This window comes from Plecotus auritus (genome assembly GCF_963455305.1).
Source record: "Plecotus auritus genome assembly, chromosome: 6".
Taxonomy (NCBI): Eukaryota; Metazoa; Chordata; class Mammalia; order Chiroptera; family Vespertilionidae; genus Plecotus; species Plecotus auritus.
Window position 1 is genome coordinate 70,410,896 of NC_137773.1, and position 13,258 is coordinate 70,424,153.

General features: G+C 38.3%; 1 protein-coding gene across 1 annotated transcript in view; it reads left to right on the top strand.

Annotated features, from left to right (window-relative positions):
* ASIC5 (acid sensing ion channel subunit family member 5) overlaps positions 1–12,509 on the top strand; it is a gene marked incomplete at its 3' end in the record, with an annotated part of 34,802 nt that extends 22,293 nt beyond the window's left edge. The window contains exons 8-10 of the mRNA XM_080674966.1: positions 2,419–2,587; positions 10,769–10,860; positions 12,319–12,509. Of these exons, the coding sequence (XP_080531092.1) occupies positions 2,419–2,587; positions 10,769–10,860; positions 12,319–12,509 (452 nt within the window). The remainder of the gene's footprint in view (positions 1–2,418; positions 2,588–10,768; positions 10,861–12,318) is intronic.
* Between the last annotated feature and the right edge of the window lie 749 nt (positions 12,510–13,258).

Here is a 13,258-nt window from a genome sequence, read left to right on the forward strand (position 1 = left end):
CTTTCTCACATCAATGTTTCTCTCTCTTCGTCGCTCATGCTCCCACTCTCTCTAAAAATCAATGGAAAAATATCCTCGGGTAAGGATTAACAACAACAAAAAAAGTAGTGATAGGACTTGTAAATTATTTTTTTAAGCATTAAAAAGTAAAATTATATATTTTTTTAATTTAATAAATCTTTATTGTTCATATTATTACAATTGTTCCTCTTTCCCCCCCCCCATAGCTCCCCTCCACCCGGTTCCCACCCCACCCTCTGCCCTTACCTCCCCTCAACTGTCCTCATCCATAGGTGTACAATTTTTGTCCAGTCTCTTCCCGCACCCCCACACCCCTTTCCACCTGAGAATTGTCAATCCACTTCGTTTCTATGTCCCTGATTCTATTATATTCACCAGTTTATTCTGTTCAGATTTTTTAATCACTTGATTTTTTAGATTCACTTGTTGATAGACATGTATTTGTTGTTCATAATTTTTATCTTTACCTTTTTCTTCTTCTTCCTCTTCTTAAAGAATACCTTTCAGAATTTCATATAATACTGGTTTGGTGGTGATGAACTCCTTTAGCATTTTCTTATCTGTGAAGCTCTTTATCTGCCCTTCAATTCTGAATGATAGCTTTGCTGGGTAGAGTAATCTTGGTTGTAGGTTCTTGCTATTCATCACTTTGAATATTTCTTGCCACTCCCATCTGGCCTGCATAGTTTCTGTTGAGAAATCAGCTGACAAATCGTATGGGTGCTCCCTTGTAGGTAATTAACTGTTTTTCTCTTGCTGCTTTTCATATTCTCTCTTTGTTTTTTGCTCTTGGCATTTTAATTATGATGTGTCTTGGTGTGGTCCTCTTTGGATTCCTTTTGTTTGGGGTTCTGTGCGCTTCCTGGACTTGTAAGTCTATTTCTTTCACCAGGTGGGGGAAGTTTTCTGTCATTATTTCTTCAAATAGGTTTTCAGTATCTTGCTCTTTCTCTTCTTCTAGCACCCCCATAATTCAGATGTTGGTACGCTTGAGGTTGTCCCAGAGGCTCCTTACATTATCTTCAAATTTTTTGATTCTTTTTTCTTTTTTCTTTTCTGGTTGAGTGTTTTTTGCTTCTTTGTATTTCAAATCTTTGACTTGATTCTTGTGGTCTTCTAATCGGCTGTTAGGTCTCTATATAATATTTTTTTATTTCAGACAGTGTATGTTTAATTTCTAATTGGTCCTTTTTCATATCCTTGAGGGTCTCATTAAATTTATCGTCCTTTTCTAGGAAATTCTTGAAAAACCTTTTAACCGTGGTTTTGAACTCTATATCCAGTCGTTTGCTTTCCTCCATTTCTTTCAATTGTGATCTGTTTCTTTGTCTCCGCATTTTCGCTGCTTCCCTGAGTTGGTAGGGTAGCTTTGTGTGCTAGGTGTCCTATAGGACCCAGTGGCTCAGCCTCCCCCAGTTATCTGAGGTGGACACTTTTGGTGCACCCCTTTGTGGACTGTGTGCACAGCCTTGTTGTAGTTAAGTCTTGATTATTGTTGGTATCACTGGGAGGAATTGACCTCCAGGCCACTTGGCTGTGAGGATCAGCTGTGTCTACACTGGGAGAACTTCTGTGCTGGAGACACCCTTCTGGGACAAGACTTGCAAAATTGCAAAAGCCTCTGAGCTCAGCTTGGATGGGGCTGAGTCTAAGGGCTGAGCAGACAGTCTTGGCTTCCCATCAGCCCTGCCCTATGAGACCCTTGAGTCTCAGTGTCCCTCGGTAATCACTGTAAGCACCTCTGAGAAAAAGCCGCCCACGAGTTTCGCCTGGTGCCAGACAGTCCAGTTTCTTCCCGAATGAATCTGGGTTCCCAGAAACTCGCCCGGAACTGGAGTTCAGTGCAGTCAGGAGCTTTTGTATCCCTCCCGATTGAGAAAGCCAGCAGTGCACTCAGCCCCCAGTCAGTCCTCATTGCGCACGCATGCCTCCAGACCTCTGCCTCCGCAGCTCCCCTGAGTCTCAGTGTGCTTTCTCTTTTCCTGACAGTCCAGTTTCTCCCCAAATGATTCTGGGTTTCCAGAAACTCACCCGGAACTGGAGTTCAGTGCAGTCGGGAGCTTCCATCTCCCTCCCGCTTTAGAAAGCCAGCTGCGCACTCAGCCGCCCTTCCTCTCTGCACGCTCGCGCGTCTCTGTACCTCAGCCTTTTGCAGCTCCTCTGATTCTCAATGTGCTTTCCTCTTTTCTTCTAGTTGTAGAATTTCCACTCAGCCAGCTTTCCTGTGGTTCTGGATGGTGTCCATTTTGTCTTTTTGTTGTAGTTTTGATATTGTTGTGCGAGGCAGCCCCAGTTTAGGTGTTTACCTATGCTGCCATCTTGGTTTCTCCTCAAATGATAAATTTTTTTAAAGCTCTGTCCTCTTTTCTGAATGTTCTGTCCTGATTTTTGTTTCAGACCACATCGAAGTGAAGGGATTATGTACAATGGGGACACATAATTCTAGCTGCCCTGTTCCTTGTGAAGAAACAGAATACCCTGCTACTATTTCTTATTCCACTTTTCCAAGTCGAAAAACTTTGAAACATCTTTCCAAGAAGTTGAACCAAAGCCAAAAATACATCAGGTAATCTTTTAGTCTTATAAAGGATTTGTTATTGACATGAATATTTTCTTTTCTCATAACTTTCAAAGACTCTGGAAGTGAAATTCTGATCAATCGGAGGTAATGGCTTCCATCACTGAATTAACAATGACACACTAGAATTTCAATTCCTTCATTTAATTGTATGAAAAGTAAAATTTGGCCTGCTTGACTAATCTGCTCATGACCTTACTGTTATTGGCCCAACTTGGAAAAATAATAATGCTGTCATATCCGTTAATCATATCAGTTAATGCTTTAAGATATGGAAATCCTTTACCTGTATATTATATAGTTTGAGTCTTCTAATAACTATATAAAGTATATGGAGCACAAATCATTATTCTTATCTTATCGATGAGGAAACTGAAGCACTGTATTTCAGGTAACTGTCTTCTGAAAGAAATTTCTTTCAATGGTACTGAAAGGAATTATGCCCAAGACCTATGGTTTTTGGTCTCTATATATTTTTCCACAGAGATCTAGCATTCTAATTTTATTTAACTGAGGATTAAATTAGTTCTATTTCCACTACCCCATGCTGTCACTTAGAATTTACAAGTCAAAGTTTATAAAGAACTCTCTTTTTTAAAATCAGGAAGCAACCTTAACATTTGTCTTTGCTTTTGTTTATATTTATAAACAGACCACCTGAAATGGCAATATAGTTCATTGGTATTTATATTTACATTTTTATAATAAAAACATATTAACTATTTAAAAGCTGATTTACTCTTGGACAGCCAAGTACCAAACTTTGAAAGCATTCTTAAATTCTGGTTTTAGCTTGAATAATAAGAAAATCTCTACCCACGTAAATGCCTAGATAATCAAGTGATCTTTGCAAATTAGGCAGAAGTAGTATTTTCATCAAGACAGGGTTGACAAGGTATGACTTCAAACATTTAGCAGAGAAATAAATGAAAAGCTAGAAATTTACAACTATATTTTTAGCGCTTCTGTCTCCTAAAGATGTCTCTATTCCATTTTAATATGAAAAACTGACTTCCTCAGTATTATTCCTCTTATATACTTAAACATGACTGAAAAGAGCACTTTGGGCTGATAGAGATCTCCTGAGTTTCAAAATTATTTAATTTACAGAGAATGTAGGCATGATTTTGGAGACACATTGGTGAATCAGAAAAGAAGCCCATGGATCAACAAGATGATCCTAAAAGGCATGTTTTGTTTTGTCTAAAACTTACATTATTGTTGTAGGCGAAAAAAAAAAAGTTCCCCTTCTTCCCTTCTAGGTTATTTGGCTAGTCTAACTTTAAATTGACATAACACAGATTAAAAGGAAAAAAATAATTAAATTTTATACACTTGGGTGCCCATGAAAATATAAGACTCAAAGAAGTGACCAATGCAGGCAGCTTCTATACCTTTTAGATAAAGAAATAATACATTTGTGAAAATTGACAAGACAAGGGGATTTGAGCTTGGAGTAGTAGTAGTGAAGAAGTAATAAGGTTTGTTTATACCACCTTCTTGCCCTAAATTCCCTATCTCTGATAAGGAGGCCTTTTTACCCTCCTGTTACAGGGAGGGCACCTTTCATATGAAACGTTTATTTTTTGCTTTCAAGGGGTCAAATAAAGGTCAGAATGTTCTCTTGCACTGGCTCCTTCTTAAGTAATTTTAATTCAAAGTAATCAATATGCTGAAATGGCATATTTGGGGGTGGCATATTCTGCTCCCCTTCATTACAAGTAGTTCTACAATTAATCTGATCACATAATTGACATGTAAGGACCTTACATTGTTGTGGATATCGGAGGCCATTACCACGAAGACTAAGGCAAGTAGCTGAACAAATGCAGCTGAACTTGGGTATCCAAATTCTAGAGTTGGTGGTTAGAAGTCACATATAAAAGAAATTGGTTTGTGAACAGGTACGAGAAATCAAAGAGTAATACATCAGAATACAGAAATGCAGTTTGTTAGGAGAGCAGATGTGAAACTTAGCAGCAATATTTTAAAAAAAAGAAAGAAAAGAAGAAGAAGGAGGAGGAGGAAGAGGTGGAGAAGAAGAAGGAGAAGAAGAAGAAGAAAATAGCAAGCCCTGACTTAATCGTGAACCCTGTAAATGCTTCCTCTTGGGGCAAAAACCAATCCCAACCTTGGACCCATCCATGGGCCTCCTGTGGCAGTTGATGGACCCTATTGAGAAGATAATAAAAAGCTGATCCTGACTGAAGTGTGGAAGTGAATATAAGGCTATATTATAATTTAGGCCAATTCTGTGAGTAAAACAAGTGCACTTTGTAATTTAACTTTTTAGTTTAACAGATTTTTAAGAAAATATTGTATAAAATAGTTTGCTTTGTTCAAAACCATTTTATTCCCCTTAGTACAGTACTCATACTTAAGTACCTGGAAGAATTCTTTAGTGCTTTTTAAATAGAAATCCTCAAATTTTCTTTGATTTTCTCATTCTTATTAAAATCCAGATTTTGTTTTATAATCATGCATCTACTGACATAAACAAATATTCCTAGACTTAAATCCCAAACAATTTTATGATCATCATGTGACACAAGTTCAAAGAGAATCAAATTACTGGGCAACTCACCTACCTGAGTGAAGTTGAGTAAGTATCACAATATTTTTCAAGGGAATGAATTTATCTTCTCTCAAAGCACAGAATGAATAATGTTTGGAAATGGTTACAAGTGTTGTGCTTGGGAAATTAAACATTATTATCAGTGTACATGCAAATTAGGAGCACAATGGAGGACAAAATGATTGCAATATTACTAAAATTTCTAGACTTCCAAGACAACTTTACTATTTCCTTCAATTTGAAAATTATTTTATTATTTGTAAATATTACAATATCCCTGATTATTGATTTAAACATAGTGCATTGTCCAGTTACCCAGGGCTAAACCAATGGAAATTAAGTAAACATATTAGTGATATATTTTGAATTAAGTATATTTGTGAACATTAATTTCTAAAACTGTACACAATAAGGAGAGTAATTTATAGTTATCTTTCTTAGATATATTAAAGAACACCATATAATCCCAGGAAACAACGCTAATAGAATCCATTCTTAATGACAATTATTATTGCCAAATGATAATCACCAGGTGGTTGGTTTCCACCTTATCTTATAAGACAGACAGGTTAATATTTATCCATTCATTGGTTTCTTTTTCAATTTGTCTCCTTATTTGTCCATTTAATGAACACCTATAGAGTGTCAAGAGTCAGGGGTGTTTTAGATATTAGGGATACCCTATGTACAAAAAAAAATCCCTGCATTGGTGCATTTATTTCCATTGAGGTGGAGATAGACAATAAATACAAATATTCATCTCAGATGATGCTGTGCTGTGGAGGAAAAGGAAGCAGCAAAGGGGCTTGGAAAGCCAGAGTCAGGAAAGATTGTTCTTAGGTTTGAGGACTGTGATCAAATAAGATCTTCCTGGGAAAGTGAAAGTTGAGCAAAGCAGTGCTTCTCAAACTTCTTGGTCTCAAGTCCATTTGAGCTTATAAAAAGAACTGACTTTGCCTTTCATTGTGGTTAGGAGGTAGGACTTGGATGAGATCCCAAAAGTGAGCCAGGGTTCATGTGGTTTAACCTTCCCAGGTGTCAATGGAAGGAGTGCATGGGCTTTTTAATTAGCTTAGCTCTCATGGGACAAGAAGAGGGAATGGTGACATTTGAAAGCTATCAGCAGTGCAATATCAAAACATGTCAATGAGGAGAGACCAGATGGCGGCATAGGTAAGCACCTAAACTGCTGCCCTGCACAACAATTTCAAAACAACAACTAAAAGGCAGAATGGACACCATCCAGAACCACAGGAAAGATGGCTGAGTGGAAATTCTACAACTAGAAGGAAAGAGGAAAGCTCACGGAGAAGGAGCGGCAAAGGGCTGAGGTACGGAGACACGTGTGCACAGAGAGGAAGGGTGGCAGAGTGCCTGGCTGGCTTTCTCTGGCGGGAGGGGGAAGGAAGCCCCCAACTGCACTGAACCCCAGTTCCAACTGCACTGAACCTCAGTTCCGGGCGAAACCCTGTGGACCCAGGCTCATACAGGAGGAGTTTGGACTGTCAGGTAGAGAGAAAGGCACATGGAGATGCAGAGACTCGGAGACTCAGGGGAGCCGCCGCGGCAGGGGTCTGGAGGCGTGAATGTGCACAAAGACTGACTGCAGAGATTACCACAGGCTATCCCTAGCGGAAGGTAGTCGGAAGCTCCTGACTGCACTGAACCCCAGTTCCGACTGCACTGAACAACAGTTCCAGGCGAGCCCCTGGGGACCCATGCTCTTACGGGGGAAATCTGAACTGTAAGGCAAAAACTCGGGAACCGTGGAAGGCAGAGATCTGGAGACTCGTGCTCAAGGGCAGGGCTGACGGGAAGCCAAGACTGTCTGCTCCACCCTCAGACTCCACCCCTTCCAAGCTGAGCACAGAGGCTTTTGCAATCTGGCAAGGCTAATCCTATAAGGCTGTCTCCAGCACCGAAAATATCCCAGTGTAGACACAGCTGATCCTCACAGCGAACTGGCCTGCAGGTCAATTCCTCCCAGTGATACCAACAACAATCAAGACTTAACTACAACAAGGCTGTACACACAGTCCACAAAGGAGTGCACCAAGAGTGTCCACTTCAGGTTAACTGGGGAGGCTGACCCACTGGGCCATATAGGAAACCTAGCACACAAAGCTACCCTACCAACTCAGGGAAGCAGTGAAAAATAGGGAGACTAAGAAACAGATCACAAACGAAAGAAATGGAGGAAAACAAACGACTGGATATAGAATTCAAAACCACGGTTATAAGGCTTTTCAAGAATATCCTAGAAAAGGCCGATAAATACAACGAGACCCTCGAAGATATGAAAAAGGACCAACTAGAAATTAAACATACACTGACTGAAATAAAAAATATTATACAGAGACCCAACAGCAGACTAGAGGAACACAAGATCAAGTCAAAGATTTGAAATACAAAGAAGCAAAAAACACTCAACCAGAAAAGCAAAAAGAAAAAAGAATCCAAAAATTTGAAGATAGTGTAAGAAGCCTCTGGGACAACTTCAAGCGTACCAACATCCGAATTATGGGGGTGCCAGAAGAAGAGAAAGAGCAAGATACTGAAAACCTATTTGAAAAAATAGACAGAAAACTTCCCCCACCTGGTGAAAGAAATAGACTTATAAGTCCAGGAAGCACACAGAACCCCAAACAAAAGGAATCCAAAGAGGACCACACCAAGACACATCATAATTAAAATGCCAAGGGCAAAAGACAAAGAGAGAATATGAAAAGCAGCAAGAGAAAAACAGTTAATTACCTACAAGGGAGCACCCATACGATTGTGGGCTGATTTCTCAACAGAAACTATGCAGGCTAGATGGGAGTGGCAAGAAATATTCAAAGTGATGAATAGCAAGAACCTACAACCAAGATTACTCTACCCAGCAAAACTATTATTCAGAATGGAAGGTCAGATAAAGAGCTTCGCAGATAAGAAAAAGCTAAACGAGTTCATCACCACCAAACCAGTATTATATGAAATTCTGAAAGGTATTCTTTAAGAAGAGGAAGAAGAAAAAAGTAAAGAGAAAAATTATGAACAACAAATACACATCTATCGACAAGTGAATCTAAAAATCAAGTGAATAAAAAATCTGATGAACAGAATAAACTGGTGCATATAATAGAATCAGGGGCATAGAAAGGGAGTGGACTGATAATTCTCAGGCGGAACGGGGTATGGGGGGTGCAGGAAGAGACTGGACAAAAATTGTACTCCTATGGATGAGGACAGTGTGGGGGGAGGTAAGGGCAAAGGATGGGGTGGGAACCGGGTGGAGGGGAGCTATGGGGGGGAAAAGGAGAAACAATTGTAATAATCTGAACAATAAAGATTTATTAAATTAAAAAAACAAAAAACATGTCAATGAATTTTTCATACTCAATTATATTACTATCTATCGACTGTATACCTATGATTTGAACTGATATTTTTACCCATGCATGATTTTGAACATCACTTATTCATCATTAGGAAAATTCTCTGAGTTATGCAGATCTTCCAAATATTGATTTATTTTATTATATAATATACATTTCATTTTAATGTTATTATTTATCTCATCAGAAAAATCTTTAAAAAATGGAGAGTTGACAAGCTGATCATAGCAGACATAATTTTTTCAAAATTTTAACTTTAGCATAAAAGTAAAGCTTAAAATGTATTATTGCCTGCAGATCTTCTTAAATTATTTTTCCTGAAGAGAAAGGATCATTTTGTTCATTTCTGTGAAAATGCCTGTGAAATATCATAGTCTGAATAGTCATAGTATATCAGTAATTTTTTAAAATAAAAATGATGTTTCATGTATAAACTGGCTACTGTAGTTCTCTTGAAATAACAGAGTGAAAATGTCAAATAATATGTTAACATACTATGAAAATAATCTGGCCTCATGAAGCTCCAAAAAAGATACTGGGTACCCCTATGGGTCTGTGACCACACTTTGAAAACTGCTGACCTCAAGGAGATACAAAAGCTAGTCTTTTTTCTTTTTTTAAGATTTTTATTGATTTTTAGAGAGAGACAGAAACATTGATGTGAGAGCACAATTGATTGGCTGCCTTCTACGTGCCCCCTCTTGGGGATCAAGCCCACAATCTGACCAGGAATTGAACCTTTGACCTTTCAGAGTTGGGTTAATGCCTAACCAACTGAGCCACACCTGCCAGGGTGAGCTAGTATTGATATTCTATGAAAGAAGAACATTCTGGAAGGAGGGAAAACCAAATGCAGAGGAAAAAATTCTAAGCCAACAGCATGCTTGTGTATGGAGAGAATAGAATGGAGGTTGGTATGGCAGGAAGCAGAGTAAGAGATGGTTGTATTCTCAATATATGTTAAAGGTAAAACAAATTCACTGTTGGATTGGTTTTCAGTGTTATTAAATTATAAATGGGGAAAAATCAAGGGTTTGACTTGGAATATGTTAAACATGAAACACCAGTTGAACATCCACATAGAAATACTAAGAGGCAGTTGGACATACTGAAGTTCAAGATAGAAATCTTGTCTGGAGATTGAGAGTGTGACAGTATCTAAGATTACATAAAGTGATATTTTAAAATAGTGTTCAGATAGTCTGGTCACATATAAAATTTTTATTTGTTTTTTTAAATTACAGTTTATCTTCAATGTTATTTTGTATTAGTTTCAGGTGTACAGCATAGTGGTTAGACAATCATATACTTATACTTGTAAAGTGTTTCCCCAGATATTTCCAGTACCTACCTGGCATCATACATGGTTATTAGAATATTATTGACTATATTCCTTATGCTATACTTTATATCCCAGTGACTATTTTGTAACTACCAATATGTACTTCTTAATTCTTTCATCTTTTTCATCTGGTCCCCTAACCCCTCTACCCTCTGGCAATTATCAGTCTGTTCTCTGTATCTATGAGTCTGATCTTGCCTTGTTTGTTCATTTATATTGTTCTTTAGTTTCCACATATGAGTGTGATCATATGGGTATTTGTCTATCTCCGACTGATTTATTTCAATTTAGTTTCCATCCATGACACATACACAAAAAAATGCAAAAACCCACAGTCTCTGCCCTAACATATTAATGAGATAAAATAAATGACTACCACTCACTACATACCTAATATACTGTATGTCAATTCTTTACTACATACAGTGTTTAATTGCTCTTCGCTAAAATCCTGACTCTAAAATCTTGGCTACAGATGAGGAAACCAAGACTCAGGAAAACCATGCAGTTTCTCTAGGATCACATAAGTAACAGAGGACAGAACCAAAATTTGAATTAAAATTAGACACACACTTAAATGTTGGTAAATACTTGAATCTACTTGGTAGATATTTATATTTAATGTATTTTTCCAGTTTCTCAGGAATGAAGCCTAAAAAACTATTGGGTCTGGGGAAAAATGCTTCCCCTAAATACCAAGCCTGACAAGAGTGGTCTCCAAATGAAGGTCTTATGATTAGTATTAAATGCCATGATGGTGTGTCTAATTCCACATTAAATAGCATCTGAACCAAAAAGGTTATTCCTTTTGTCAAATAAGAATTAACATTAGTGTTGACAATCTTGAGCTAGCTTAACTCTGTTTGTATCCCCAGGGAGAATCTTGTCAACATTGAAATAAACTATAGTGACCTAAATTATAAAATAACCCAGCAACAAAAAGCAGTGAGTGTATCTGAATTACTAGGTAAGTGTTATTTAATTGCTCCTCAATTAAAAAAAAATTTAATCAGTATTTTTTTCTTTTGTATTTAAGGTTTAGCTTATCGATGGGAGAAAAATCAGTAGTGCTTGTCATTCATCTACCACTTAAACCCGACACTTTCCCACTCCCAGGACACACCTCCTGCAAACCTCACCTGGGCTTTCACAGAGAAAAGGCTGGTGTTCATTATCTCATAGTCACACACAGCATCTTTCTTTCCCTTCAGACATCTCACCCTCTCCTCAGCAAGTGACTATTGTAGAGTGTTCAGCGTCCAATATCAGGGTAGAATGTCACGCAGCTCACACCTCCATACAGAACCCTACCCAGAGTGAGTTGAAAAGAAGATCCCTCGCTGGCAAAATTTAACATTTAAGTTGCCACCGCTGTCTGCTCACTCTCCTTCATCATACAGTCTTTAACAAAGGGAATTGCTGATTTCCTAGATCTTGCTGCATATTAGAGGGAAGTCAATAAGAGAAAAAAGAGGCTATAGGAGTCAGGTCAAATGACAGCAGTCAGTCACTGGCAGCAGAGCCCCTGAATAGGGAGGAAATCCCTCAAAGCTCCTTGGCGAGCCTACACTTATTTAATTATCACACTTTACAAACATTGCATGAGCCTAAGAATGGCCCAGGCCATTAGGAGAAGATGAATGGCGTAATTTATTTGAAAAGGAAAGAGAAGTCATAGAGACAAAATTGGGATGAAGAGTTTATTGTTTAAGCGGTACAGAGTTTCAGTTGAGCAGATGAAAAAGTTCTGGAGATGGATGGTGATGATGGTGGCACAACAATGTGAATGTACTTAATGCCATAGAATTGTTCACTTAGAAATGGTTAAAATAGTAAAATTTATGCTATTAAAATGTAGATTTTATCACAATAAAAAAAGCACATACAATAAAGACAAACATGGATTTACAATATTTTTAAGAAAATGGCAGTGCTGTGTTAATATATTTTAGTGTAAATAAATATTATTAATGCTTAAAAAATAATTTGGATACTTGAAGTCACAAATTGTGTAAAAATTTATGTTGATGGAAAACATCATTGCCGAATTATGCCATCTGAGTGTCCCATTTCTGCTCTTCATTCAACACATGGAGATAAATTTGTAATTGTTGAGATTATTTTATGTTTGTATTAATATCCTCCAAAGTCTTAGAGTTATATTTTGGATATAGGGTTTATGTTTGCTTTTCCTCTCTCCTTTCTGAAAAGATTTATATGGATATTATTTTATTCATATCTCTAGACTATTAATTGCTATGACTTTATTTATACCAAACTTAAAATAATACAATTAACTCATGTTCATATACAATAATAATTATGATTAATTTATTAGCCTCAAAAATTTAAATTCTAATGATGCTTAATTTCCTTTTTATTAAAAATAAAACATGACTGGTTCAATTTATTGGTTTTATTACAGCAGATGTTGGTGGCCAACTGGGCCTATTTTGTGGGGCCAGTATGATTACAATTATAGAAATTATTGAATATATATTCACCAATTTCTACTGGATATGCCTTTTGTTTTTGCTGAAGATACCTGAAATGACCCCAGGGCCTCATCCACCTCAGAATCAGCTGGGGAATAAAAATAACATAGAAGAATGCTGATGTTCACTTAGGACAAAAACTTTTGCTTTTTTCTTCATAATATTTTCAGATTTATGCATGACTAACTCATTGTTATGTAACCTTGTTATAGTTTTGTGGACTAAATAAAACTCATTGTAAATATCTATCTCTTTACACATATTTTTATCTCTGTATGTATGTATGTATATCTCTCTCTCTATCTATATATATAAAAAGAGGTAATATGCAAATTAGGCTGGGACGCTGTAACAGGTCACGACCGGACAGGAGGAGGTTGTGCACACAGGTGAGGCCAGGAGCAGTGATGGAGACAGAGATGGGGGGCGGGGGGGCTGCCCGAGCCAGCACGGTGGCTCTGGCGGCCCGGAGCAGACACAGGCAGGGGGGCTAGGGGGCCCTGGGACTGGCCGAGCCCCACAGTGGACACAGGCAGGGGTCAGGGAGGGCCTGGGGTGGGTCCCAGCCGCCCGCCGTGCCAGTCAGGCCTGACTCCCATGGTGGCCCGCTGGGTGCCTCCTCGCACAGCGGGAGGTGGGGCACCTCTTCGCGCAATGTCAATTGTGCGCTGGGCCTCTAGTCATACCTAATAATAGACAAACATGTAAATTGACTCTACCTCCACTACGCCCACAGCCAGAGTGAGTATGCAAATTAACCCAACAAAGATGGAAGTTAATTTGCATATGTAGGTGCTCAGCAGCCTGGGTCCCCGGAACTTTCTCGGCACCAGGTCACTCTGAGGTAGGCCTCGCGTGGGTCCTGAGCAA